The sequence below is a fragment of the Chlorocebus sabaeus genome, chromosome 6 (genome assembly GCF_047675955.1).
Source record: "Chlorocebus sabaeus isolate Y175 chromosome 6, mChlSab1.0.hap1, whole genome shotgun sequence".
Classification (NCBI taxonomy): Eukaryota; Metazoa; Chordata; class Mammalia; order Primates; family Cercopithecidae; genus Chlorocebus; species Chlorocebus sabaeus.
The window spans coordinates 59,139,449-59,158,477 of NC_132909.1; the positions used below are offsets into that span (position 1 = coordinate 59,139,449).

General features: G+C 54.8%; 1 protein-coding gene across 6 annotated transcripts in view; it reads right to left on the reverse strand.

Moving 5' to 3' along the window:
* Positions 1-19,029, reverse strand: part of NFIC (nuclear factor I C) — a 107,013-nt gene that overhangs the window by 22,161 nt on the left and 65,823 nt on the right. For all 6 annotated transcript variants that reach the window (XM_007994771.3, XM_007994769.3, XM_007994773.3 and 3 more), the window contains exons 4-6: positions 11,821-11,895; positions 11,007-11,130; positions 10,208-10,332 (exon numbers count right to left, since the gene is read on the reverse strand). In XM_007994771.3, coding sequence (XP_007992962.1) covers positions 10,208-10,332; positions 11,007-11,130; positions 11,821-11,895 — 324 coding nt within the window. The remainder of the gene's footprint in view (positions 1-10,207; positions 10,333-11,006; positions 11,131-11,820; positions 11,896-19,029) is intronic.

A 19,029-nucleotide genomic window follows, 5' to 3' on the forward strand; every position in this document is an offset into this window, starting at 1 on the left:
ACTTAGGAGGATTTCCTAGAACAGCTTGTCCTGGAATGGAAACAGTCTGGCTCAGACTCCACCCCCCGCCGCCACGTCCCTGCAGACACCGCTAGAGCTTCCTGAGATGGGGCCAGCGGGAGCCAGGGCAGGGCAGGAAGGAGGGGGGAGCGCAGCCCAGGCACTGCGAGAAAGAATAACCCAGCATGCTCCCGGCAGGCTCTGCAGACACTGACTCCGCACCCTGCCTCCAAGCATCCTCCGTCTGTTCAGCAGGCATGCCTGGGACCCCGCTGGGACCTCCCTGTTCAGCCAGCGGGCCTGTGCGTCCCCCACCCATCTCAGTGGCCATCTTTCCTGTCAGGGAACACATCCGTATGTCCCTCCCCACATCCTGCACACTCCGACTGAGAATATTGACCGTAAGGAGCACGCAGGCCCGCGGGCTCCCCCATCAGAGCTTCTTCATGTCTGTTTAACACACACGCCCATCTGACCTCCTCTGTAGTTAACGAAAGGCCCTCATCACCCCTGTCGGGGCAGCCATCTGTGTGCTTAACAAACAAGCCCATCTCCTACTGAAATGCCTGCTCCCCCGGGGGGCCAAGGCCCACTCCTGCTGGGTCTCTAGGGTCTGGGGTCAGGAGGGGGCCCTACACAGGGTGTGTGGAGTGGACAGAGGCACCGACGCAGGTCAGGAATCTGCTGCGGACAGCGGTGACCACTGGGCGTTGATGGTGCACCAAGGCCTCCTCTGGGTTCTGTGGACATTTGGGACCGGATCGTTCTCTGGGGTGGGGCCATCCTGGGCACTGCAGGGTGCTGAGCGGTGTCCCTGGCCTCCCAGGTGTCCCTGGACCCACACTGCATGCTAGGACCACCCTGCAGTCGTGACAACCACAAATGGCCTCAGTTGTCACCCACTGTCCCCTGGGGGCAGAATCACCCCTAGGTAAAACCCCCTGGCTTAGAGGATTCCATGGACCCCAAGAGACTCTGTGTCCCATGATCCTCGGCCCTGCTGAGGTCACAGGAGGCTGCTCATGTTGAAATCCACACCCTGAGTGGGAGGGAGAGAGGAGGTGAGTCCCAGGAGCTGGGGGTCCTCTAGTTTACACCGTCTGCCCCACTGAGAGTTTATTCTGGTGTGAGTGGGGGGCAGAATTTTTTTTTTTTAAGACAGGGTCTCGCTCTGTTGCCCAGGCTGGAGTGCAGTGGGGCAACCATAGCTCACTGAAGCTTTGATCTCCTGGGCTCAAGAGATCCTCCCAACCTCAGCCTCTCCAGTAGCTGGGACCACAGGCACACACCACCACGTGCAGCTCATTTGGTAATTTTTCATAGAGACAGGGTTTCCCTGTGTTCTCAAACTCTTGGGCTCAAGTGATCCTCCAGCCTTGACCTCCCAAAGTGCTGGGATTACAGGCGTGAGCCACCGCGCCCAGCCTCAGTTTTTTTTCCACGTTAATTAACACAGGTTTCTCAGCCTCAGCACTGTGGACATTGGGGCTGGCTCGTTCTCTGGGGAGGGGCTGTCCTGGGCACTGCAGGGTGCTGAGCAGCGTCCCTGGCCTCCTCCCACTCCACGTCAAGAGCACCCCCAGTTGTGACAACCACAGATGTCCCTAGACACCAGTCAGTGTCCCTGGGGGTGGGGCAGCACTGCCCTGGGTGAGGACCTTCTGTGAAGGCACTAGCCTCCTCTCATGGTGTGGTCCTCACAGCTGCCCTGTGCAGAGCTTACGGGAGCTGCATCCATTTCACAGATGTGGAGGCTGAGGCCTGATGGGAGAAGTCACTCACCTAAAGCAACAGAACCAAGCGGGGGTGGAGGTGGAGCTGGAACCCAACTCTGTCCCTCTCCAGGCCACGCTCCAAAAGGGATGGGCAGGCCGGGCTCGGTGGCTCACGCCTGTCATCCCAGCACTGTGGGAGGCCGAGGCAGGAGGATCACTTGAGGTCAGAAGTTCAAGACCAGCCTGGCCAACATGGTGAAACTCCATCTCTACTGAAAATACACAAATTAGCTGGGCGTGGTGGTGGGTGCCTGTAGTCCCAGTCCCAGCTATTTGCAAGGCTGAGGCAGGAGAATCGCTTGAATCTGGAAGGCAGAGGTTGCAGTGAGCCGAGATCATGCCACTGCACTCTGGCTTGGGCAACACAGCGAGATTCTGACTCAAAAAAAAAAGGGATGGGGGAAGCCCAGGGTAACAGAGGAGAGGAATGGATGGGGGCTGCCTGCCCTGCCCTGTGTAGTAACTGCCTGTGGATGGGGCCTGTGTCACCTTCAAGTGGGGGCTACACCAGCAGCAAAAACAAAGCACCGGGGGCTGCTCGAAGAAGACGCCTTCCCTCCACCCCACGCAGCCAGGTAAGCAGGGAGGCCTCAGGGGGAGGCGGCCAGGAGAAAGGGCACTCCTGGCCCAGGCCCCAAGCAGGCAAACCCTAGAGGCCGGAATGTGGGGCCTGGAGGCGTGCTGTGGGGGTCTTGCCTGGCAGGATCCACCCCAGGTCTTTGTGAGCCTCAGGGTGGGAGGCTGGCTGAGCACTGCCCGGAGAAAAGGCCCCAAGGCTGCCAGAGGAAGGGAGAACTGCTCTAATCAGCTTAACCCCCTTAATGAGCGGCTAATTGGGGACTGTCTAGACAGGAAGCTGGAAAGGCCGGGGAGGAGGAGGAGGAGGGGGAGGAAGCACAGGAGGAGGAGGAACATCCCAGGGTGGTAGCCAGGGGCCAAGGGCACCTTCAGGAGAGACCCTGCCTGCCTGGGTTCCTGTTTTGTGTCCTCCCTCCGCAGAAGCGCCCAGCTTGGGACAACCTTGCAGGCTGTACCAATAAGCCTGAACCTTCCATGCCCCCAGCCCCTCTGGCCCTTCCCTTGGGCCCCCTGGCCCTTGCCTCGCTCCAGCAACGAGGTTACAGCTGGGAACCTCAGGAACCCCACTCCAGCCCAGGGGCCAGGCCTGTTCTGAGGCATCCTCCTTGGGACTTCAGAGGCTGCGAAATGTTTATCGATGCAGGCCACAGCGATGGTGAGAGGCCCAGGAAGCACTGGGCATAAGCTCAGGACTCTGCCCCTTCCTTGCTGTGGGACCTTTGGGCCTCAGTTTCCCCATTTGTCAACTGATGGCCGGGGCAGCCCTGATCTCAGTGTTGCCGGGGAGGGGAAATAACCCAGCTTAGGACGTCGCAGATGTCCCATAAAACAAAGAGAGCGAGGTGCCCTGAGTGGGGCCGCTGGGAACCGCCACGTGGTTCTGTGTCCCTGTGCACCTGCTTGCTGCTGGGGTGACCTGGAGCGGGTGACGTCACCTCTCTGAGCCTCGGGGTTTCCCTCTGCAAAATGAGGAGGCTGCCAGTCCCCTCTGCAGGGCTGTCTGGGACTAAAATGTTGGGAAGGGACATAGAGCCAGCTGGGTGTGGTGGCTCACACCTGCCATCCCAACACTTTGGGAAGCAGAGGCAGGAGGATCGGTTGAGCCCAGGAGTTTAAGACTAGCCTGGGCAACACAGGAAACCCTGTCTCTACAAAAGAAATGCAAAAAATAGCCAGGTGTGTTGGTGAGTGCCTGTAGTCCCAGCTACTTGGGAGGCTTGGAAGGAAGATGGCTTGAGTCCAGAGGGCGGTGATCACACCACCGCACTCTATCCTGAGCGACACAGCAAGTCGCTATTTGGGGGGAAAAAAAAAAAAAAAAAAAAGGCCAGGTGCAGTGGCTCACGCCTGTAATCCCAGCACTTTGGGAGACTGAGGCGGGTAGATCACCTGAGGTCAGGAGTTCCAGACCAGCCTGGCCAACATGGCGAAAACCCGCCTCTGCTAAAAACACAAAAATTAGCCGGTTGTGGTGGCGGGCGCCTGTAATCCCAGCTACTCGGGAGGCTGAGGCAGGAGAATCGCTTGAACCTGGGAGGCGGAGGTTGCAGTGAGTCAAGATTGTGCCACTGCACTCCAGCCTGGGCGACAGGGAGAGACCCTATCTCAGAAAGAAAAAAAAAAAAAAAAGTGGCTCAGACCAGGGGTCACGCACCTTCTCCCTGCTCCCTTTAGGCCCTTTGCATATGTCACTGGCCATATATAGGGGAGATTCTGCCCTCAAAAGACGTTTGGCCAGATCTGGGGACATTTACGGTTGTCACCACTGGGGGGTGCTCCTGACACGGAGTGGATGGAGGCCATGAACCCTGCACAGCACCCAACAGTGCCCAAGACGGCCCCGCCCCAGAGGATTATCTGGCCCCAAACATCCACAGTGCAACTCCCGAAACCACAATTCTCCCTTCTGGGAATGCCCTCCCATCATTTTCCCTGCGGATAAATCCACTTAAATCATCCCGGTTGTAGCTTAGCCACGAATTAATAATAACCCAGCTCTCACACCCCAAGTGCGTGTTTTACATCCAGCCCTGGGCCATGGGTGTTAAAATTCTTCCAGTGTTTGGCCGGGCGCGGTGATTCACGCCTGTAATCCCAGCACTTTGGGAGGCCGAGGCTGGCGGGTCACAAGGTCAAGAGATTGAGACCATCCTGGCTAACATGGTGAAATCCCGTCTCTACTAAAAATACAAGTTAGCCGGGTGTGGTGGCGGGCGCCTGTAGTCCCAGCTACTTGGGAGGCTGAGGCAGGAGAATGGCGTGAACCCGGGAGGCGGAGGTTGTGGTGAGCCAAGATCGCACCACTGCACTCCAGCCTGGGTGACAGAGTGAGACTCTGTCTCAAAAATAAATAAATAAATAAATAAATAATAATAATAAAAAAAATTTCTTCCAGTGTTTTCTCTTCACTGGGATATCGAGCCAGAGTTTTCTGAGATGGAGTTTCGCTCTTGTGGCCCAGGCTGGAGTACAATGGTGCGATCTCGGCTCACTGCACCCTCTGCCTCCCAGGTTCAAGCAATTCTCCTGCCTCAGCCTCCTGAGTAGCTGGGACTACAGGCGCCTGCCACCTCGCCCGGCAAGTTTTTTGTAATTTTTAGTAGAGACGGGGTTTCATCATATTAGCCAGGATGGTCTCGATCTCCTGACCTCGTGATCCGCCCGTCTCGGCCTCCCAAAGTGCTGGGATTACAGGCTTGAGCCACCGCGCCCGGCCAAGTTTTTTTTTTTTTTTTTTTGTAGAGTTGGGGTCTTGCCATGTTGCTAGGATTACAGTTGTAAGCCACTGCACCTGGCCATCAACCTGATCCTACAGCAGAGGAAACGGAGAGGCAGAGAGGTTAAGGAACCTGCCAAAAGTCACACAGCTGGAAATGCAGAAAAGCCAGTTGCCCGAGCTCCTCACTGCTGTCACCCTGATTCTCCTCCTCTGGGAAGTCTTCCCTTTTCTTCCAGGATTTATCAGGGTCCCCCTGTGCCCCCTGACTATCCTCTGTGCCTCCTCCTCTGGGCTGTAGTGACCTGGATAAGAACCCATCTCCCTCCCTAGGCTGTTAGCCCCTGGAAGGTAGGGACAGGAGTGGGTTGGATCATGTCTGTGTCCTCAGGGCCTCAGGTAGGGCCAGCACACAGGAGGGTTTTACACGGAGGATGCAACCCTCAGGAGGGAGTGAGTTTGCCATCCCCTGAGGTAATCAAGTGGAAGCTGCAGGAGCACAGACCTCCTCTGACATCCCCTGCTAGCTCTCTGATTCCTGATCACACAGCAGAAGCTGGTGGAGGCTTCCTCTCTGTCCTCTCCCATTGCCACCCCGTCTTTCCCCAGTGGAAGGGGTTGCCGGCGAGCAGCCTGGCAGAAAAGTCCGACGGAGCTCCAGAGACTAACACTTCTTCTCTCTTGAAATGTTTTCTTTTTGAGTTTTCTCAGTTGAAAGCTAGATTCTTTATTTTCCACCTTTCTCCTCTCCTAATAAATAGACTTAAAGCTATGAGTTTTCCTCTCAGGGATGCTTTGGCTCATCACAGAGGTGGTCTTTCACTTTAATTGGCGTGCGGTTTACATTCAGCCTCATCAATTCTGGAGTTACTGAGAAGTGATGGCTAGGCGTGGTGCGTCTCACGTCTGTAATCCCAACACCTTGGGAGGCTGAGACGGGTAGATCACTTGATGTCAGCGGATCACTTGAGGTCAGGAGTTCAAGACCAGCCTGGCCAATGTAGTGAAACTCCGTCTCTACTAAAAATACAAAAATTAGCTGGTTGTGGTGGTGCACACCTGTAGTCCCAGCTACTTGGGAGGCTGAGTCAGAAGAATCACTTGAACCCAGGAGGTGGAGCCAAGATCGCACCATTGCACTCTAGCCTGGGTTACAAGAGTGAAACTCTGTCTCAAAAAACAAACAAACAAAAAAAACAAAAAAAAACCAGAAGTGACTTTTTTTTGTTTTGAGACATAGTCTCGCTCTGTTGCCCAGGCTGGCGTGCACTGGCGTGATCTCTCAAAACAAGCAAGACTCCATCTCAAAACAAAAACAACAAACAAACAAACAAAAGAACCTCATAAATACTGAGGCAGGTCCCCTGAGAGATGGAGACCCTCTAGGGATGTTCCTGCTCTGGGAGCCCACACTGTGGGAGGGAGGGGCCTTTGCACCTGAAATGTCACAACCAGATGCGTCTGAGAGCTCCAGAAAGAGACAGGAATATTATAAAGACGCGGACAACAACGACCTCCCATTTCCCGGGTATGTCGCATGGGCCAGACGGTTGCTTCACACATGTCCTACCCCTTCCTCCTCCCGAAGTTCCTAAAGAACAATTATTCACATCACCCCCATTGTGGACATGAAGAAACTGAGGCTTAGAGATGTTAAATGATGTGCCCAGGTTACATAGCACACAGAGCCAGATACGGGCAGGGCTGGGATGTGAACCCAGGTCTCTCCAATGCCTGAGTCTGACCTCTTAGTCCTAATGTTATACTGCTTCTAAAAATCCTACAGGTGGCCAGGTGCAGTGGCTCACGCCTGTCATCCCGGCACTTTGGGAGGCCGAGGTGGGTGGATCACCTGAGGTCAGGAGTTTGAGACCAGCCTGGCCAACATGGTGAAACACCATCTCTACTAAAAATATAAAGATTAGCCGGGCGTGGTGGCGCGTGCCCGTAATCCCAGCGACTTGGGAGGCTGAGGCAGGAGAATCGCTTGAACCTGGGAGGCAGAGGTTGCAGTGAGCTGAGATCTTGCCACTGCACTCCAGCCTGGGTAACAGAGCAAGACTCCATCTCAAAAAAAAAAAAAAAAAAAAGAGGGGCCCAGCCTGGTGGCTCACACCTGGAATCCCAGCACTTTGGGAGGACGAGGCGGGAGGATCACTTGAACTCAGGAGTTCAAGACCAGCTTAGGCAACACAGTGAGACCCCATCTCTACCAAAAAATTTAAAAAATTAACAGGGCATGGTGGTATGCACCTGTAGTCCCAGATAGTTGGGAAGCTGAGGCAGGAGGATCACATGAGCCTGGGAGGTCGAGGCTGCAGTGAGCTGTGATTATACCACTGCACGCCAGCCTGAGTGACAGAGGAAGACCCTGTCTCAAAAATAAAAATAAAGTAGGCCCCATGGGTACAGGGAGGAGAGAGACGAAGAAGGGAGACAAAACAAATCTGGTTGGATGCAATGGCTCATGCCTATAATCCCAGAACTTCAGGAGGCTGGGGCGGGAGAATTACCTGAGCCCAGGAGTTTGAGACCAGCCTGGGCGACAGAGTGAGACTCCATCTCTTAAAAAAAAAGAAAAGAAAAGAAAAGAAAAAATTAGCCAGGCATAGTGACATTTGCCTGTAGTCCCAGCTACCCAGGAGATGGAGGTGGGAGGATCGCTTAAGCCCAGGAAGTTGAGGCTGCAGTGCGCCATGATCGTGCTACCACACTCCAGCCTGGCTAGAGTGAGACTGTCCCAAAACTAAAGCCACAGATTTCCACATTTATCGGGTGCCTATGTGTTATGTGCCAGGCCTGTTTTATGCACATGAGATGCATTAATTCACTTAATTCCCATGACAACCCCAGGCAAGCAGTACTGCAGGTACTAACACACCCATTTTACAGATGAGGAAAGCGGGTCCCTAAGTGGGCAGGGCGAGGGAGGCTCAGAAACCTTGAGTCACTAGGAAGCCTCAAGGGCTGAGCTACAGACCCCCGTGGGTGGACTATAGACCCTACGCATGTATCCCCTGGGCTGCCCCCGGGGCCCTTGAGGATAAGGTACTGCACAGAGCAATGCTTGCAAAATTTAGGGGCACAAAGTCGGCTGAGAATCTGAGGATGGATGCCAGGGACACCCTCTTCAGCGTGACAGAAGCCCACAGGCCATTGTGCACAGTTTCCTGAGAGTCACAGGTGCCGGCTGGCCAGAGAGCAGGACCTTAGAGTGAAAGTGACTCTTCAGATGAGAACTGTAGTGGAGATGGGGACCCCAAATAAGGGAAATCTTTAGAGAAAGCGTTTGGGGAGACAGGAAATACACATAATCCCAAGGAGCTGGCGTTCAATGGAAAAAAGACCCTGTGAAGCTGCTGACCCTAAAGAACAGGAACTCTATAAGAACCACACCCGGCCGGGCGCGGTGGCTCAAGCCTGTAATCCCAGCACTTTGGGAGGCCGAGACGGGCGGATCACGAGGTCAGGAGATCGAGACCATCCTGGCTAACACGGTGAAACCCCGTCTCTACTAAAAATACAAGAAAATTAGCCGGGCGAGGTGGCGGGCACCTGTAGTCCCAGTTACTCGGGAGGCTGAGGCAGGAGAATGGCGTGAACCCGGGGGGGCGGAGCTTGCAGTGAGCTGAGATCCGGCCACTGCACTCCAGCCCGGGTGACAGAGCAAGACTCCGTCTCAAAAAAAAAAAAAAAAAAAAAAAAAAAAAAAAAAAAAAAAGAACCACACCCTAGGCCGAGCGCGTTGCCTCATGCCTGGAATCCCACACTCTGGGAGGCCTAGGCGGGCAGATCACCTGAGGTCGGGAGTTCAAGACCAGCCTGGCCCACAGGGTGAAACCCCGTCTCTACTAAAAATACAAAAATTAGCCAGGTGTGATGGCACACGCGCCTGTAATCCCTGCTACTCAGGAGGCTGAGGCAGGAGAATCGCTTGAACCCGGGAAGCAGAGATTGCAGTGAGCCGAGGTTGTGCCACTGCACTCCAGCCTGGGCAACAGACCGAGACTCCAACTCAAAAAAAAAAAAAAAAAAAAAAAAAAAAAGGAGGCTGGGAGCGGTGGCTCACGTCTGTAATCCCCGCACTTTGGAGGCCGAGGCGGGTGAATTACCTAAGGTTGGGGGTTTGGGAACAGCCTGACCAACATGGAGAAACCCCGTCGCCACTAAAAATACAAAAAATTAGCCGGGCGTGGTGGTGCGTGCCTGTAATCCCAGTTGCTTGGGAGGTTGAGGTAGGAGAATTGCTTGAACCCGGGAGACAGAGGTTGCAGTGAGCGGAGACTGCACCACTGCACTCCAGCCTGGGTAACAAGAGCGAAACAAGAAAGAAAAGAAAGAAAGAAAAGAAAAGAAAGAAAAGAAAGAGAGAGAGAAGGAAGGAAGGACGGAAGAAAGGAAGGAAGGAAGGAAGGAAGGAAGGAAGGAAGGAAGGAAGGGAAAGAGAAAAAAAGGAAAGAAACAAAGAAAGAAAGAAAAGAAAAGAAAAGAAAGAAAAGAAAAGAAACGAAAGAAAGGAAGAAAAACACTCTAGAGAGGACCCCTCTGAAGACAGAAAAGCAAGAGGATAAAATCTTCTTGGAAAAGGACGCCATGGGAATGGAGACTCTACAGAAAACAGACGAGTCTCCTACAGAACCACACGGAGAAAGATCCCATGGAGATGCGAACCTGGTTCGAAAAAAAAAAGTAACTTCAAGAAGGACCCCAATGAGAAGGGATCCGGCATCTCAGGATCTTCTAGCGGGGAAGAGGACAAACAGGGTCCCTGCAGACAAGGGATTCTCTGACAGATCACAGGAGGAGACGCCCTGTTGATCAGAGTAACGACTAGTCCATCCTGTAGCTCGGGGACCCCACAGAGATATGGCTTTCACGGATGGAGGGCAGGAAAGTCAGACAGGGGACAGTCTCTGCCCTCCCCAGCCTCAGCAGAACCAAAGAGATCCGAGAACGCGAGCCCCGACCGTACTTCCAGCCACGCGCAGCTCGACGCGACTACTATTCCCAGGAGGCCCCGCGGCTCCCAGGCTGGCTTCCTGCCCCGCGGCGCCCGCGCAGTGGCTGCCGGAAGACGTAGTTCCCACCGCGGTAACTCCGACCGGAAGGCCGGCTCCGCCCCCGCCACCAGCCCTACCTCCTTCCATGTCCTCCGTCCAGTTGCGGCTGCTACTCGTAGGCGAGCTGGGCGAAGTGTAGTAATCGCCGCCGGGGCTCGTGTCCACGTCTTCCTCCATCGAGCCCGATTTGTGCCGCTTGCTCCTTATGGGCGAGGGAGGGGGAGAGGCTGGTTACCAGGGAGACGCGGGGGCGGGGGGCGCGGCCGCGGCTTTGCTACTTCCGGTCCTTAAGTGGGCAGGGCAAGGGAGGTAGTCCCGCGAGACATCGCGGAGGCCGTGGGCGTTCAGCCCGTTCCCGAGGGACGCCTGTTCCAACCTGTCCATTGCTTGGATGGGACACCTGGGCCAGAGGCAGGGAGGATCTCAGCAGAGGTCGGACACCAAGCTAGCATGGTGGAGACCAAAACCCAGGCAGCCTGGCTAATCCCCTGACCACCTGTAGTTCTCAGAACTGCCTGTTAGGGGTATGATCCCATTTTATGGATGGGGAAACTGAGGCACAATGTGACCCGCTCGAGGTCACACAGCATATCTCAGCAAGAACCTGTGTCTGCATTCTCCGGGGGCGGGGGGGGGTCCTAAGGGCTGGCTGAGCCAGCAGGATTTGAGGCTGGGGGAGCCCACGGTGGGCTGTCAGGGCTAGGGGAAGAGGCACGTGGGGCTGGCTGGGTTTTGAAGGATGAATAGGAGTTTCTCAGGCCAGGTGAATTGTGAAAAGAGGTATTCCAGGGAGAGGAATGAGTCAGCTCGGACCAGTGGGGATGGGCTGATGAATGGGGTTGTGAAATGCCCAGAGGTGGGGACCTGGGTACTTACCCACTGGAGGAGGTGCTGGGCAGCGTTCTTCTCAGGCCAGTGCTGGCTGGGTTCAGGTCGTATGCCAGGTGCCCCTGCAGCTCCCCCAGGGAGAAGTTGGGTCCTGTTCCGGTCACCACAGGTGCTGCAGAGGGTGAGAGAGGAGAGTGAGGCAGGAAGCAGTGCCCTGTGCTGCGGTTTGCTTTAGAGGTAGGGAAAGCCACTGGGTGCAGTCCAAAGGGGGACCCCCTTCCCATACTGGCCCAGTTCCTAGGGTGGCTGAAACCAGTTTTATTCTATGGATCAGAGGACCAAGGTCATGGGGAGAGGCCAAGAGCACACTGTGAGGCAGAGGCATAGCCAGAGCTCGAGGCCAGGCTCTGTGGATCTGGACAGGGAGAGTGTCAGTCAGGGCTAAAGAAGGACAGCGCCCAGGACTTGCTGGGGTGGGATTCAGATAGTGTGGGATGGAATGCGCTGGGTCCCCACCAGGTCAGCAGGGAAAGCAAGGGGACAGGAGGAGTTGGGGGGGGGGGGGTCCTCTGGGGTCTCCTGGGACAGGACAGTGGAGGCCCCATGGAGGTGGAGGGATGCTGGGGCAGAAGGTTCCTTAGTTGCCATCCAGCATTTGGATTCTGTTTCCTGGGGAGGTGGGAGGGAGCCCTGACCTTGGGCTCTGGGAAGGGCCTGGCTCCCTCCCTTTCTAGGAACCTTGGCTTGATAACACAGTGGGTGTCTGGAAAGGACAAGGAGTAGGGTGATGGGGTGGGCTCCGTCCTCCCTGCGGCCCCCTCCCCTCTCCAGGACCCAGCTCTGGGCTGACGGGAACACTCACTCCGGGACACTTGGATAAGCTCAGTGACGCTGAACACGCCAGAGGTGACAAAGCTCTCCTGGAAGTCGGTCGTGTCTGGAACAGGAAGACAGTGGGGTCAGTGGGTTGAGCCGGGCCTATTTCCCTTCTCCACACTCCAGGGCTGCCTGGACTCCTGGGGCTGGCCCGAGCCTGGGTGTTCACCCCTGTCTATCTCCTGCAGGGGGGGAATGACAGCTCCAGTCCGATGGGGAAGGCCCTGTGGGGTGGCCCTTGTCCTGCGTGGGCCTTCACACAGCCTTCATCCGGGCCCCCCACGCTGTGGAACACTGCATTCAAGTGGACAGCAGGCCGGGCGCGGTGGCTCACGCCTGGAATCCCAGCACCGTGGGAGGCCGAGGCAGGAGGATCACTTGAGCTTAGGAGTTCAAGACCAGCCTGGGGAACACAGTGAGACCCCATCTCTACAAAAAGTGTTAAAATTGGCCGGGCACGGTGGCTCAAGCCTGTAATCCCAGCACTTTGGGAGGCCGAGGAGACCATCCTGGCTAACACGGTGAAACCCCGTCTCTACTAAAAAATACAAAAAAACTAGCCAGGCGAGATGGCAGGTGCCTGTAGTCCCAGCTACTCGGGAGGCTGAGGCAGGAGAATGGCATAAACTTGGAAGATGGAGCTTGCAATGAGCTGAGATCCGGCCACTGCACTCCAGCCTGGGTGACAGAGTGAGACTCCGTCTCAAAAAAAAAAAAAAAAAAAGAAAGTGTTGTGGTGCGTGTCTGTAGTCCCAGATACCCAGGAGGCTGAGGCAGGAGGATCACTTGAGCCTGGGAGGTGGAGGCTGCAATGAACCATTGTTGTGCCACTGCACTCCAGCCTGGGAAACAGAGCGACACCCCGTCTTAAAAAACGAGTGGAGGCCTGGCATGGTGGCTCATGCCTATAATCCCAGCACTTTGGGAGGCTGAGGCAGGCGGATCACGAGGTCAGGAGATCGAGATAACAGTGAAACCCTGTCTCTACTAAAAATACAAAAAATTAGCCGGGCGTGGTGGCAGGCACCTATAGTCCCAGCTACTCAGGAGGCTGAGGCAGGAGAATGGCGTGAACCCGGGAGGCGGCGCTTGCAGTGAGCTGAGATCGTGCCACTGCAGTCCAAAATGAGTGGAGCGCGGAGACCTGGGCTCACATCGGCTCCATCACCCGCCTCGGTGTATGATCTGGGGCAGGCCACTTTCCCTCTCTCAGCCTCCATGTTTTCCTAATCGCAGAAGTGGAAACCATCAATCCCACCACCGTCGGGGTCGTCCTGAGGTCTGCATCCAGTTGCCTGGGAGGGGCGACTGGCTTGCTTTGCACACTGTCACCCTTCGAGATACTCTGGCTTCTTGTTCTCCCCTCCAGACCGGGAGGTCCGTGTGGGCAGGGATTTCGTCTGCCCCGACCCTGCAGTGTCCTTCATACCTAGACCAGAGCTTGGTACCCAGCAATGGATCAGTTAAAATGGGGAGCTGAATGGGGGGTCCACAGGCCGCAGTTAAACTCCCCACCCCATGTCCCCGGCACCGCTCCTACTAAAATGTCAAAGGAAGGGAGATCGTCCTCTCTTAACTGGAGTGGTTTGGACCCATTTCACAGATTTGGAAATCGAAGTTGTCCCCGAGAAGTCGAGAGCCTTGGCCAACCTCAGACACCTGGGGGACAGCCCTGTCCTGCCTCTGGACGCCCTTGTAGGAGGGATTCATGGACTCAACAGGCGTTTACTAAGCATCCACAGTGTCTGGTTCTGAGCTGGGCCCCGACACAGCAGGAGATAATACAGGCGGAAGCAGTCGCCCCCGTGAGACTCAAAGTCCAGCGCGAGCGACAGCAGCCAAGATTAATAGGTCAGCAAAAGTCCCCGAGTGTTTCCTAGCAGCACTCTTTACAGCTCAAACCAGAAAGCCACCTAAATACCCCTTCAAAAGATGAAGAGACACAGCGTGGCCTATCCACACACTGGAATAGGACTCAGCCGCGAAAAGGATGCTGGGCGCGGTGGCTCACGCCTGTAATCCCAGCACTTTGGGAGGCTGAGGCGGGCAGATCACGAGGTCAGGAGATCGAGACCATCCCGGTTAACACGGTGAAACCCCGTCTCTATGAAAAATACAAAAAATGAGCCGGGCGTGGTGGCGGGCACCTGTAGTCCCAGCTACTCAGAGGCTGAGGCAGGAGAATGGCGTGAACCTGGGAGGCAGAGCTTGCAGTGAGCCGAGATCGCGCCACCACACTCCAGCCTGGGCGACAGAGCGAGACTCCGTCTCAAAAAAAAAAAAAAAAAAGATGAAGAGATAAACACAGCATGGCCTATCCACACACTGGAATAAGACTCAGCCGTGAAAAGGATGCTGGGTGTGGTGGCTCATGCCTGTAATCTCAGCACTTTGGGAAGCTGAGGTGGGCGGATCTTGTGAGCTCAGGAGTTTGAGATCAGCCTGGGCGACATGGCGGAACCTTGTGTCTCCAAAAAATATGAAAATTAGCTGGGTATGGTGGCATGTGCCTGTAGTTCCAGCACTTTGGGAAGCTGAGGCGGGTGGATCACTTGAGCCCTGGAGTTTGAAAGCAGCCTGGGCAACATGGCAAAACCCCATCCCTACAAAAAGTACAAAAATTAGCCAGGCGTGGTGGTGCACACCTGTAGTCCCAGCTACTTGGGAGGCTGAGGCGGGAGGATCGCTTGAGCCCTGGAGGTTGAGGCTGCAGTGAGCTATGATTCCACCACTGCACTCCAGCCTGGGTGACAGAGCAAGACCCTGTCTCAAAAAAAAAAAAAAAAAGAGAAAAAGAATGAGGACCTGGGCTGGGTGCAGTAGTAGTAGCTCACGCCCATAATCCCAGCACTTTGGGAGGCCGAGGTGGGTGGATCACCTGAGCTCAGGAGTTCAAGACCAGCCTGGCCAACATGGTGAAACCCCATCTCTACTAAAAATACAAAAATTAGCCAGGCATGGTGGCGGGCGCCTGTAGTCCCAGCTACAGGCCGAGATCGCGCCGTTGCACTCCAGCCTGGGCATCAGAATGAGACTTCGTCTCAAAAAAAGTAAATAAAAATAAAAGAACGAGGCTCTGACACAGGGTACAACATGGATACACCTTGAGGACATCACTCAATGAGGGACGCCAGACACAAAAGGCCACACAGTGTGTGATGCCATTTCTTTCTTTTTTTTTTTTGAGAGGGAGTCTCACTCTGTCACCCAGCCTGGAGTGCAGTGGCGCAATCTCGGCTCAATGCAACCTCTGCCTCCCAGGTTCAAGCGATTCTCCTGCCTCAGCCTCCCAAATAGCTGGGATTACAGGTACCTGCCACCGCACCTGGCTAATTTTTGTATTTTTAGTAGAGGCAGGATTTCACCATCTTGGTCCAGCTGGTCTCAAACTCCTGACCTCGTGATCCACCCACCTTGGCCTCCCAAAGTGTTGGGATTACAGGCGTGAGCCATTTCTCTGAAATATCCAGGACAGGCCAAGCCACAGAGACAGGAAGGGGATGCGTGGACACCAGGGCTGGGAGAGGAGATGGGGAGTGGTGGCTGATGGGTTTCTTTTAGGGGGGATGAAATGTTCTGGAATTAGGCCGGGCTCGGCAGTTCACATCTGTAATCCCAGCACTTTGGAAGGCTGAGGTGAGAGAATCACTTGAGATCAAGAGTTCGAGACCAGCCTGGCCAACGTGGTAAAACTACTAAAAATACAAAAATTAGCTGGGTGTAGTGGCATGTGCCTATGATCCCAACTACTCGGGAGGCTGAGGCATGAGAATTGCTTGAACCAGGAAGGCGGAGGTTGCAGTGTGCTGAGATTGCGCCACTGCACTCCAGCCTGGGGGAAAAAAAAAGAAATGTTCTGGAATTAGATAGAGGTGAATGTACTTAGTGCACTTTGACTTGGACACTTAAAAATGGTTAAAATGATACATTGTACATTATGCACATTTTACTACAAATTAAAAGTTCATTAAGTCAAATGCGAGGCGCATCAGCCTGTGGTAAGGCAGGCGGCCGGTGGGGAACCAGCTGGGGGGAGAGGGAGGCTATTTTACACCCAGGGCTCAGAGAAAGCCTGGCCGAGATGGCAGCATTTTACAAAGACCTCAAGATGAGACTGGATAAGAGGAAGGAACTTGTTAAAATCTGCAAAGCTCCGAGAACAGCGCCTGGCAACCGCCCCGTGACTGTTGGCTTCTCTGATGCGGATGATGTTTCATCACCTCCCTGAGGGCCACGATGTTCCCGGCACTGGGAACAGCCCGTGCAAAGGCCCCCGGGTTGAAACGCACTTGGCAAGTTGCAGGCCAGCAGGGTTGGAACGGAAAGAGCCAGGGAGCCTGGTCCGTTTGGCGGTGGGACAGGCTCTTGGCTTTTGGGTGGTGGTGGGAGCAGTTCCTGTCCCGCTCCCCAGGGGGCAGCATGGGCTGCAGGGAGCTCATGGCTGTGTCCAGTTCTGCAGACCCAAACCCCCGCTAGTCCCCCCTGTTACAATCTTTCCTTTCTTTTTCGGAGACAGAGTTTTGCTCTGTTGCCCAGGCTGGAGTGCAGTGGTGCAATCATAGCTCACTGCAGCCTCAAACTCCTGGGCTCAAGTGATGCTCCTGCCTCAGCCTCCCAAGTAGCTGGGACTACAGGCATGCACCACCATGCTTGGCTAATTTTTGTATTATTATTATTATTATTATTATTATTATTATTATTACGTTTTGTAGAGATAGGGTCTTGCTGTGTTACCCAGGCTGGTCTTAAACTCCTGGGCTCGAGCGATCCTCCTGCCTCAGCTTCCCAAGTAGCTGGGATTACAGGCATGTACCTCCATGCTTGGCTAATTTTTGTGTTTTTTTCTTCTTTTTTTTTTTTTTTGGTAGAGGTAGGGTCTTGCTATACTACCCAGGCTGGTCTTGAACTCCTGGGCTCAAGCGATCTTCCCGCTTTGACCTCCCAAAGTGCTGGGATTGCAGGCTTGAGCCATCACACCCAGCCCCCTGTTACAGTCATTTGCTGAGTGAAGGCAGTGAACCCTGCCCCGTGCTGGGAGGTTCAGGGCCACACATTCTGAGGAGGACAGAGCGGTGGCCCCCAAGTGTCCAGAAGAAGTGGCCAGAGCCGTTTCCTGCTGACCCAGCTGGCCAGCTGGTGTCAGCACGCCCCCTCCGCCTCCCCCCACCGGGGTTTCCTGTTTGTGCAGCGCCTGCTATGCTCCATCTCTGGGGGACTCCCTGGCGAGCTGGGAGGACGTGATTTCCTCTACCAGACGCCCAAGCTCCCCAGGGGACCAGGCCAAGCGCCGTTGCCCCCACCTCCCTCCAACATCTGGCTTGGAGAAAGGCGTCTGGGGATCACAGGAGGCCGAGGAGGACCCGGGTCACAGACGGAGGAGTCACCAGGGGCCAGTGAGGAGTGGCCTCAGGCCTGTGAACCTCCGGGAACCTTTCAGCCTCCCTGTGCACGCCTGTTCCGGTCCTTCCAAGAAGGACGCCTCACCCACTCGCTTTCTCTTCCTTCCTTCTTTTCCTTTCCTTTTTTTTTTTTTTTAAGACAGAATCTCACTCTGTCCCCCGGGCTGGAATGCAGTGGCGTGATCTAGGCTCTGCAATCTCCGCCTCCCGGGTTCAAGCGATGGTTTCGCCGAGCTTGAACTATTCAAGCTTTTGCCATGTTCAAGGCTGGTCTTGAACTCCTGACCTCAGGTCATCCGCCCAACTCGGCCTCCCAAAGTGCTGGGATTACAGGTGTGAGCCACCACACCCTGGCCCCTTCTTACTTTTTCTTTTGTTTTTTTGAGATGGAGTTTTTACTCTTATTGCCCAGACTGGAGTGCAGTGGCGCAATCTCAGCTCACTGGATTCAAGCAATTATCCTGCCTCAGCCTCCTGAGTAGCTGGGATTATAGGTGTGCACCGCCATGCCCGGCTAATTTTTGTATTTTTAGTAGAGACATGGTTTCACCATGTTGGTCAGGCTGGTCTTGAACTCCTGACCTCAGGTGATCCGCCTGCCTTGGCCTCCCAAAGTGCTGGGATTACAGGTGTGTGCCACCACACCCAGCCCCTTCCTTCTTTTTCATCTCTCCTCCTTCCTCTCCTCACACATCCTCTCTTGTCTCTTTTTCTCTCTGCTTCATCCCTCTCTCCTTCCTTTCTTTCTACAAATATTTATTGAGCACCCACTCTGCACCAGGCCCCATTCTAAGCCCTGAGAGCACAACAGAGATCTAGACAGACAAAGCCTCTCTGCCCTCGAGGAGGTGACGTTCCACTGGGGAGATGAGCAAACACCTGTGCAGTCACTAAGCAACTAAGCAAATCCATAGGCAATCACTAACTTCCTCTGAAGGAAAGAAAACAGAAGGCTGAGATTGAGGGTGGCCAGAAGCTGCTTGAGGTGAAGGAGCTCAGGGTAGACCTCTCTGAGAAGGGGGCATTTGAGTTGAGACCAGGGGAGATCTGGAGAGAGCAAGTGAGCAGTTAGTTAGCTGTTTAGACAGAGGGAACAGAATGTGCAATGGCCCTGAGGCAGGACTGGGCCTGGTGCACTGGAGGAACAGCGAGGAGGTCTGTGTGGCTGGAAGTGGGCGAAGGGGAGAGAGGGAGGAGGGGAGGACAGGGCGGGGTTGGGACAGGTTGTGCAGGGCCCTGTGGGCCACAGGGAGGACCTGGGCTTTTACCTCAAGAGAGTTGGGAGCCATGGAGGGCTGTGGAGGGCTGTGGGCAGAGGAGGGATGGGCCCTGACTTGGGGGCTCACAGGCGTCCTCTGGTCATAGTGAGAAAGACAAACGGTGGATGACAAGGGCAGGAGCTGGGAGCTAGGATGGAGGTGACTGCTGTGGTCTAGGTGAGCTAAATTTTCCCACTTCCTATCCCTACAACATAGAATTACACTGTCCTACCCATCTATTAAGACATCCCATGAGGGCTGGTGTGGCGGCTCACACCTGTGATCCCAGCACTTTGGGAGGCCAAGGCAGGAGGATCACTTGAGCTCAGGAGTTTGAGACCAGTCTGAGCAACATAGTGAGACTTTGTCTCTACAAAATCAAAAAAATTTTAAAACACCAGGCGCGGTGGCTCATGCCTGTAATCCCAACACTTTGGGAGGCTGAGATGGGTGGATCATGAGGTCAGGAGTTTGAGACCAGCCTGGCCAACATGGTGAAACCCAATCTCCACTAAAAATACAAAAATTAGCCATCTG